Source organism: Micropterus dolomieu, unplaced genomic scaffold, assembly GCF_021292245.1.
Source record: "Micropterus dolomieu isolate WLL.071019.BEF.003 ecotype Adirondacks unplaced genomic scaffold, ASM2129224v1 scaffold_178, whole genome shotgun sequence".
Lineage (NCBI taxonomy): Eukaryota > Metazoa > Chordata > Actinopteri > Centrarchiformes > Centrarchidae > Micropterus > Micropterus dolomieu.
Genome location: NW_025744171.1, coordinates 4237 through 14346, shown reverse-complemented (window position 1 = coordinate 14346; position 10110 = coordinate 4237). Strand labels below are relative to the sequence as shown.

At 44.0% G+C, this 10110-nt stretch overlaps 2 protein-coding genes across 2 annotated transcripts in view; one reads left to right on the top strand and one right to left on the bottom strand.

Moving 5' to 3' along the window:
- LOC123967241 (anoctamin-10-like) overlaps nt 1–3907 on the top strand; it is a 34909-nt gene extending 31002 nt beyond the window's left edge. The window contains exon 11 of the mRNA XM_046043298.1: nt 2409–3907. Within this exon, the coding sequence (XP_045899254.1) occupies nt 2409–2450 (42 nt within the window). The 3' untranslated portion in view covers nt 2451–3907. The remainder of the gene's footprint in view (nt 1–2408) is intronic.
- A 1263-nt stretch (nt 3908–5170) lies between these two features.
- Nucleotides 5171–9899, bottom strand: LOC123967242 (SNF-related serine/threonine-protein kinase-like). Its single transcript, XM_046043299.1, has 3 exons — nt 9579–9899; nt 8939–9048; nt 5171–8620 (listed from the first exon to the last, which is right to left on the bottom strand). Exons 1-3 carry the CDS (start codon nt 9882–9884, stop codon nt 7453–7455), a joined length of 1584 nt encoding a protein of 527 aa, XP_045899255.1. The 5' UTR covers nt 9885–9899; the 3' UTR covers nt 5171–7452.
- Nucleotides 9900–10110: the final 211 nt, after the last annotated feature.

Below are 10110 nucleotides of genomic sequence, written 5' to 3'. Positions count from 1 at the left end.
CACACACACACACACACACCATCATGTCGAAGTCGGCGTGCTAGCAAGAGCTCATCGCTACAGCAAACTCTCAGAAGTGAAACCACATTGGCAGACGCAAGGCGCGAGCTCATTTAAGTCTTTGTGGCTGTGTGGGCGGAGTCAGATATTCTGTAAGAAAAAAAATTACATCTGGTCAAGCTTTGTAAAGGAGGAGGAGCGCTGCCCCGTGGGAGTAACCTCCGTCAGACCCACTCTTTACTGTGTGTTCAGCAGCATGAGGAGGCTGTCCTGCAGAAGATCCATGGGAAGAAATGATCAGGAATCAACTATGTTTAAAATCCTATTTAAGAGGAGACAATTCACAGAACATGAACTGCAACAATGCATTCATTGTGAATTGTCCCCTATTAAATAGCATTAGTGGATTTTATTATCCTGCTGTTACAATACATTTATGGTGAATTGTCCCTACCCATGCATGTGTGGAGTTGGAGAAAAGCAATGTGTCCAGTCCAAAGTGTGGGGTTCCTCCTTGTGTTTACTGTCAGTTATTGCGGAACCACGAACAACCAGTCATTGGTCCGTCTCTGTTCCTGCCTTTACTGTCACTGAAAACAGGAGATATCCAGGCTGCAGATGTCCTGTTCATTAACTGTCTGGAAATTAAAAGGCACTAATTCTCTGGATTCTCCTCTGGAGGGAGGATGCAGTCTTTCTGCTTGTTGCTGAAAGGATTTAATTGCTCCTTCCTGTTCCCGGGGGAGGCCGTTCGTCTTTAACCCCTCTGCTGCCCCTGAAGAATCAGCTCTGAAGTTAAACGGCTGCCTCAGCACAAACCCCCTTGTGGATGGGTCTGTGGGACAGAAACTTTAATAACATCCAATTTGCCTGCTTTGCGTTTTGCCAGAAGCATGAAGGAATTAATTGATTAAAAAGTAACTCTGCCAAGATCAGCATCTTGGGACGAGGGGCTGCTTCAAAGTCGTGGACTGTAATTTATTAAAGAGCAACTGTTGGAGAAGCATCGTGGCCAACTGGAACCAAAGACTGACTGTAGTTACATCTTTAGTTATACACATAGACGTGCTCTTTCCACTCTCATCTAACCTTGTGTAAAAAATCCCAGCGGACAGACTTCCAGTGTTTGGACAGCTGTGCAACAATCCGATATGGGTTCCAGGATCAGGTTTTTGCTTCCAGTGTAACTACAGCTCTCATCGATGGCGCTGAGCTCCGCTCTCCTGCTTCTGATGACCCATGATCCTCCCTGAGTTATGTGCTGTCAGCAGAGCGCTACAAACGAGCCCTGCCTGCCGTTCCTGTGTGTGTCTGTGTGATGCAGAGAGCCAGTCCTCTGCCGGCCTCCATCCGCCAGAGACTGTCCAGACCCGCTGCCCTGCTCCCATGTAATGCCATTTTCCAAACTCTGCTCCTCGAGGGCAGACTGCGCACAGCCTTTGAGAAATGAACAAAGAAAACTCATCATTTATAATGCATGTGATGGATTTTTCTGCCCGTCTCCACTTCTCAATTCAGACATATCTCAACATCTGTACCCCAGAAAAAAACAAACTCTTTTCTTGTTTACCACTTTGTGTTAGTTGGAAAATCATTCCAATGAAGACTAACGAGCTTTCTGCTGGGTTTTTTTTTTCGTACATTGAGATTTTCATACACTGCATGTCATTTTTCACTGCTTTGAGCACTACACACACTATTCCATCCCTCTCATCTCAAAACTATATGCATGACTAGATGATTGTGATTCTTGTCCTCACAGTCATGGAGCCTGCGGTAGTTCAGGCAGCACAGAAGTCCTTTTATTCACCTTTGTCTCCCAGTATAAACATTTGGCTCTCATTGAGTTTGCAAACAACAACACTGAGCTGGGCTCCCGCCGCTCCCCGCCTGTATTAGCAATGGGTTGTTCATGAATTGTGTATATTGTGTTTGTGTACAACCTGCCTGACTGGTTGTGTTTTTTGCTCCCGTCTGACTCCTTTTTGGCGATGATCTCAGCAGTTCACTTGATGTTATTAAAGAGACAGATGAGGGCAGAAACTACAATAATGAGACTCAAATTGTGATAAACCGGAATAACCCTTTAAGGTGACCGATGAGACAAACGGCTAAGCTGTTGGCGTTGTCTTGTAAATAGTGCAGGGACACACACAAACTCCCTCCTCGGCTACTTGCACATTATCACATTCATCCAGAAGGTTGGTGGGAAGGTGGGTTTCTGCTTCTTATTCCAATAAAATGCCCAGCTTACAAAGCAGGATGGATGCCAACTTCTCTCAGATCCTTTTAAATAAATTACACCTAGAACACACACACACGCGCGCGCACGCACAAACGCGCGCAGCAGCTTTCTGTAGAGAAGCAAATCCAAATGAATGTGTTGCTGTTTGCCAACTGTGTTTCAGAAAATGCTTGAAGCCCCGGAGCTCAGTAAGACCATCCAGTGAGGAGGAGAGGAGGGCCTACAGATACTGATGGGCCGCCGGCAGCCGCTTCACCCAGCTTTAACAGATCCCACTGTTGTTTACACCGACACGCTAAGATTTTTATGCAGGGGTGTGCTATTGATCTGCAGTATCCTCTCTACTCACCCCCTTCACCGAAGTAAAAATGGGGCAAACTGTGGTAAACTTTTCCAAGAGCGGATGAACAGACCAGATGAACTGTGTTGGTCTCTTGTTACTGTAAAGGGGTTTTATTATGGGGGGGTGTACATGGGATAAAAGCCAATCACAGAAGAATGCTGTATTATGACTATACTGTAGCAAATATTGCTGTTATATCCATGAAAGTAGTTTCTGTCCTGTTATATGTGTGTTCTGTTCTTCAGCCACTGAAGTCACTTTGGGTTGGGTTTAAACAGTACTGTGGATTGGGATTATACACACCCTTTAAAACTTCCCCACCTACAGTTATGATTACTAATGAGTTATAATCCTACAGGGTGATGGTTCATACACAGAAAACAAACTCCACCATTTTACCAAAGACTCCTACTAATAACCTACTGGCTTAAATGACAGTAAACAACCGATGCTGACTACCTTTCTGTATTAGAGCTGCTTGTAATTGATCAACATATTCTCATCTTAAGTTCTTTACTCCAAGTATGGAAGCAAATAATGAAGCAGTGAAATTTAATTTGTACTAAATGTTAAACATTTAAATATCGCTGAAATATTTCTTACTTTGAAAACCATCTATCTGCAATTATGTGTCTGAATTCCCCTCTTAGAAATAAGAGTTTTATTGAAGGGCTCACATATTCAGATATTCATATGTCAGTCTGTGTTGGTCATTTTCAGATCAAAAAGTCAAAACTTAAATTAAAACATCAAGTTACTCAAATCAGAAGTCAAGATAAAAAAGGACGTCTGTCCTATCAGGTTAGTCATGTGACCCAAGAAGAAAAGTGACTGGAAACCCGAATATAGTGTTTCCTGTCTGAATTTATGAATCTGAGTTTTTGACATAGCAAAGCTTCAAATTGCCTTCTGGGATTTAAAACCACATACATTCATATAGATGGATTTCCAAAGTAAAACATTTAATGCTACAACAACATTAGTGAATTAATTCAAATACTTCTTTTTTTTTTTGCTCCCATAGACAAGAGATCATGACAAACATTGATGTGTGGCATGACCAGGGTATAATCCTATAACTATCAGTTAGTAAAAAGTTTGTTACTTGCAGTGTAGATGAATATGACTTGAAGTGAAAACCACCCCTGGTGCCTTGAAATGCAATGCCTGTCCAAATAATTGTTTTTATATGCTCCACACACGCAGTCCACTGGTATTTACGTTACCTAATGTATTGAAACTGTGGTGGAGAATAAAGTATACTGAAACCTTAGAGGCTGTCTGCATTTTAAATAAACGTATAACAAAGAAAATGAAAAGTGTGTCCAGCTGTATGTTTGTAGCATTATTGGATTTCAGTGCCTGAAACATGCTTCACACCGTCAGTTGAACCACTCTTTCTAGTTTCTGGTTGAAGCTCCACCGTGTTTGTGTGAGGAAATTAAGAGGCGAGTTCATAGAAAGATCAACTCTCTTGTAAACTCGGGCCGTGCCATCTGGTCAGGAGGCTTGTGGGTTACTTGAGTGGAGAGGCTGAGTGTACCAAGCATAAGGTTTCACGTAGCATGTTAATCACCAGTGACTGCTTTTCAGTACCTCCTATGACCTGGATCACAGCCGCGAGTCTCTGACCTACATGGCTGACCGTATCTTGAGCACATGTTCAGAGCTGAATTTAGTGTTTTAAAGCTGCAGCAATAGATTATTCATCATTTTTAATTAGCAGTGGATCGCATGACCAAGCTTGTAATGAAGATAGAAGTTTGTCGCCAAATTCTGCAGCTCCCCATAGCGCTTTCATAGCATCAGTCAGCTCATTGTTTTGAGGTTTTTAAGGCCCTCAACTTGCAGCAAACAGCAGACAGACACCATTAGAGACTAGCTGGTGAACATTTAGCAGCTTAAGGACCAACACTTATCTCAGTAGTACCAAAACTACTAAAAAGGAGAGTGAATATTGAACTGATATTCATCAGGTGGACACAAACACAACTCCAAAGGAATGATAATGTTTCTCTGTGTCTGCTGGATGAGTCAGTAGGCAACTTTTTGCTAACATGTTACTCATGTCAGCTTATAAAGGTGATGATATGTCAGTGTTGTGTCTGCGGCGTGTTTTTGCTGCCCCCAAGTGGCAGAAAAAGTGGACAATGCTAATATAATATTTACCACGGTCACATCTTCAGTTTTTAACGCGTTAGCATGCTAACATTTGCTAATTAGCCCTAAACAAGAGTGCCATACAGCTGAGGCTGATGGGAATGTCATTTGTTATGCAGGCATTTAAACGTTTTAACTGATGGTGCTGAGTGAAAAGTTCAGGGATCACCAAAATTCATCTTGAGGGGGACATGAATGTTTGTACCAAACATAACAATCCCCATCCAATAGTTGGCAGGTAGATGGTTTGAACCAAAGTTGTGACATATACATACACAGAGTCACGCTGCTAACGTGCCGAAAAATCCGTCAGATCTTCACTTCAGTCTTGGAGAATAATTCCAGCATTAGAGGATCATTCGTCTCACCCAGTCTCAGAAAAAAATAAATAATAAAAATCAAGAAAGATCCAGAAGACGAGATGAGACAGTATTCCACATTTTATTTTTGGATATTACCATAGCTATATGTAACTTCTGACAACAGGTTTCAACTACAGAATAATACACTGAATATCTCTGTCGGTTCCTACTCGTGTTTATTTTTTCCTTTTCTTTTCTTTCCATTTGCTTTTTGGTCCAGTAACATTTCTGTGGCTGATTCTCTCTCCTCTGTGTCATTGAATGTCAAACACTGAAACACATGCACGTCATTCACCTGGATACAGCTGAGTAAGACAACAGTCAAAGAGACCTGACGGTATGAACAGAATCGTGTCGTTTTTCCTCACACGGCCATATTTTTAGCTGAGACACCCATACAGTATTACTAATCATCATAAGGCTAGATTACTGTACAGCTATGCACCAAAGGGTTCACTCTGCTGTTCTAGATAAAGAGCACCATATTTACAACTCTATTTACATTTGGTTTTTAAAAGAAAACTCAGACAACAACCAAAGAGAGAGGAAAAAAATATTTAAAACATAGCTTTCCTTTTTTTTTTTTCTTTTCAGTCCAACGAGGCCGCTGTAAGGCCGTACGTTTGGAATTCAAAATATTAAACTAATGAAAATGTTTCTGTACAGATAGCTGCAACACACAGTATAGCTTATTGCCAATGCCCTTAAAGAATTTCCCCATTTCCCCTTTCCCGTCTTTCATACGTCCATCTCTTGGCTGGCTCTTTTTAAAGCTGTAAGTCATGAGCCTTTTCTCCTGCACAGGTGACTTCCTACTGATTTACCTGGTGCACGCGCACTTATTCTAACCAGTGAGACTTCACACAGATCCCCTGTCGACATTTGAAAACAGCAGGTCGCTCAAAAAATGTACAAGTTTTAAAAATAAACTTTACTTTTAAACATACTGTATATACATACTTGATACACGAGTCAACACGCTGCGCCCACATGTGCAGTCAGCTTTGGGGCGACATGTGGGCGCAGGTGAGACTGCAAGAAGCCAGCAGAGGTCAAATCAGAACGGATATCGGTAGTGTGTTTGTTTCTACAGAGAGCCAGACACAACTAATGTTCTCTTTCAGCAACAACAGCAACACATTTAAAACAGGAATAAAAAAATAAGAATACCTCATTTTAAATAAATGGTCAGCAGTAACATTTCAATTATCTTGCTACAGTATCAATATTATCACCTGTTTGCTGCCACAGAGGAGGTCACACCCTAACCCACCGGGTTCTCTCTTGCTGTCCCATTTATTAAGCTAAAACGGTGTTGCCTCTACAGACAAATTTAAAGGGGTTTTGATAGATAATATGTTGCAATTGTGAATAAATGGAGCTGAATTCATTCAAGTAAAAAAAAAAAAAAAATGTTTAAACGCTAATAAAACAGATTGTCTGAGTGCAAAGTGGAGTCAAAATTAAAACCTTGACAGAAGTGGTCAAAAGGTGCCTGGTACATGTATTCCACTTCATAATCCAGCGGCTAGCTAACATTCAGAGGGGAGCAGAGGTTCGAGGTGGAGGAAGGAGGGGGAAATATCTGACATTTCAAGAGATATTTTTGAGAACAAAGTTGTGGTAAAAACAAATACATGAGAAGAATTTTAGAAGAATGAGTATTTCTTGTCTGTAATCTCATTTTATTAAGACTTTATTCCTGAAATGTTATGACTTTTCCCTCACAAAACTACACCTTGAGCTTTTTTGTAAAATCACAGCTTTATCTTAAATTATTAATATTTGTGAAGTAATAGAATTTGTTAAATAACTTATTTATTATTATAGTATTACGACTTTTGTCTCTTACTACTATGGTTTGTGACTTTTTCTCAGAAATTTGGACTCTATGCTCATACCATTAAAACATTTTACTCTGTGACCATCAAATCCAACCCTCCTCATTTTAATATGTTCTAAAACCAGCATATTGTTAGTAAGACAATATGAGTCCCACTAATCTGAAGGGCAGTTAGTGGACATAAAACAAACGTACATAACACACTGATAAATGTTATAAAACAGCCATTAACAACATACACTCAGACAAACAAAACTGTGACAGTAAGGTGAGGTTAAGACAACAGCAGAAGGCAGCTGTGTTGATGTTGAGGTCAGCTTTCTGCTACAGCCAAACACAAGACAAACTGCAACACGTTAAAAGGAGGAGTAGTGTGTTCAAACGGATGATCTGAAGAGGGACTGAGGGAAAAGATGGAGAGGTGAACGCGGGAGCAGAAGGTTGCTTTTCAGCTGGTTGTGCTGGGCGGGAAGCTGATGGTCCACAGAGGGTTGGAGCTTCAGATGACCTGGCAGCAGCTGGCCGGAGCCGAGGTACAGAGCAGGCCATCCCTGGAGCCCCCGCCCCGCTGGATGTTGACAGAGATGGTCTTCTCACACAGAGGTAGTTGAAGCACGCCGTTTTTCAAAGTGCTCAGGTTGCTGTGAGCGTCCCTGCCGCCCGGCCCCGCCTGCAGCCCGGGGGGGCCGTGTGGCGCTGTTTTGCGGTGGTGATGCTGTGTGGCGGGGGTGCGTGGCAGGGCGGTGGTGGGGAGGGTGATGGTGTCCAGGCTCCCTGTGGAGCCGATGCACATCCTCCAGGCTGATTTCTCCTGGATTTTCACGCTCCCTCCTGAGAGGCTGCCAGGGTCTATGATGAACTTCCCCCCTCTTCCTCCTCGACCTCCCCGCCCCCCGCGGTGGTGTTGCAGCTGGGAGCTGAGGCACAGACTCATCAGCTTCAGGCTCTCCACCAGCTCGGTGCCGCGGCTGACCGTGCGGGACGAGCGGGACAGAGAGCTGAGGGAAGGGTTAGTAGTGCTACTGTTGTTACAACAACTGGATGGGCTGTCTTGTCCTTTATTACCCCCTCCTCCTCCCCCACCACCCCCTCCACCACCACCCTCTCCTCCTCCATTGCTTCCTCCTCCAGGAGGACTCCCCCTGTCTGGACCAGAGGTTCCCCCTCCCTCTCCGGGAGGTTTACTCTGCCCTGAGCTGCTGCCTCCCCCGTTGCCGCCCGAGCTACCAGGCGGCCCCTCGCTGCTGTCCCTTCTGTTCCAACTGTAACTGAAACCTGAGTCTTTGTCCAGACGCCTCCGGTGGCTCTCCGAGTCGTCATCGCTAGTCTCAGAGCTCGAACACGATGACCCCCTCCCCTGGCTCTTGCGCCGGTGGTAGCGCTTCTGCGTGGACCCCGGGGACGAGGAGGAGCCGGCCGCGGAGCTCAGGCTGGCGGCGTTCCCGGCCATGTTCATCTTGAGACGGCTGAGTTTGGGGGGCAGGCCCTCATCCATGTCGAAGTCGTCGTCCGACTCCCCCTCCTCTTCGAAGATCTGGTTGAGCACCGGGGCACTCTTCCTGGAGGTTAGGCGGTTGGTGATGGAGGGCGGCTTACGGCGCAGGACCACCTGGGTCGGGAGGGGAGATGGGTCCTGCTCTTCCTCCTCCTCCTCATCCTCCATCACCCTGATAAAACATGGGACATGATTCATTAGATTTTATTTACCAGTTTAGAACAGGATCATCTAGACTATTTTGATTTGAAACAGGGCTGAAAGTAACATTTCTTTTCATTATCAATTTATCTTCCTATTATTTTCTCAATTAATCAATTTATCGTTTGGTCTCTAAACAGTAAAAAGTAACCATCACATTTCCTAAGAATCCAAGGTGATGTCTTAGAAAATACTGTATCTGAATAACAGACTAAAACCTAAAGATATTCAGTTTATAATAAGCTATAAATATATAAGTTTTTTCCACTTTCGAAAGCTGAATCCAGACCTGAACAGGCAGGTTCGCTGCTTGGCTGCGGCTGAGGTGGATGGCGTGGGGGCCCTGATTGTCCCAGAGGTAGACCCAGGAGCAGAGCCCGAGGTGGCAGCACAGGCTCCCTGGAATGACGTGAAAGACCGGCCACATGCATTAGAAATTACAAGAGGATGTTTAAGTATCAGATTCAACAGCAGAAACTCAAAATCATGTGTCAGAGCACTTTAAAACAAACAGAGCCAAATTCCATCTGTGGATACACAAAGACTAAGTCTAACAAAACATCTCGGCCATGAGCTCACTTAGAGATTACACAGCTGATCAAGGTACCTCAGTGCCAACGAGAATTAGTTCAACTCTAAAAGAAACTGTACTCACGGTGCGAGGAACAATATGTGAATGGGCTGTTTAGTAAGTCAGTCAGTCGGACAACAGCAGCTCTGGACCACGCCCACTTGTTTCATACAGTGGTGGCATCCGTGAGCTGATTGTACGGATGGTTTTAATCTGACCCTACTGTGCACATCTATTGTAGTTAAGCTATGTGGAGAACCGAACCTTCCTTCAGAAAACTGCGGCAGATGTGTGTCGCTCTGCTGGCTCACGCTTTCTTTGCCTCAGTGCTGGATAAGTGTGATGGAGATGAGCGTACCTGGGATGGCGGTCCTGAACAGTCCGTCAGTGTGGTTTCCTCTCGTCGGCCCAGCTCCAGCATGCCTTTGGAGCGATGACCGTTGAGCAGGTTCTCTGCGCTGCGGGCCGGGGACTGGGGTCCCCCAGCGTGGGAGATAGAGGACGCTGCCAAGCTGTCCTCTATGTCCTGGTGCATGTCCACTCTGGTGGGCCACGACTGCCTGTACAGATAAGACAGAGAGTATTTAATATTCTCAGGTCTTTGATCATTATGATGTCTGGATTTGCTTTGGCAGGAAACTTCACTCTGCTTTAAACACAACATGCATAGTCATTTCTTCTTCTTCAAGTGACGTTAGAAAGTTATCAGCAAATAAAAACCATCTCAGTGTCTGTATTTGCCTGTATAATCTACTATATCTAATCTATTACACAGACATGTTGCCAGGGGGCAGAGGGGAGAGGAGAGGGAGATAACACACAACTTCAAAGAGGTTATATATAGAAGTTGTTCCACTGGAATATGTAAATATCATACTACATGCTTTCTG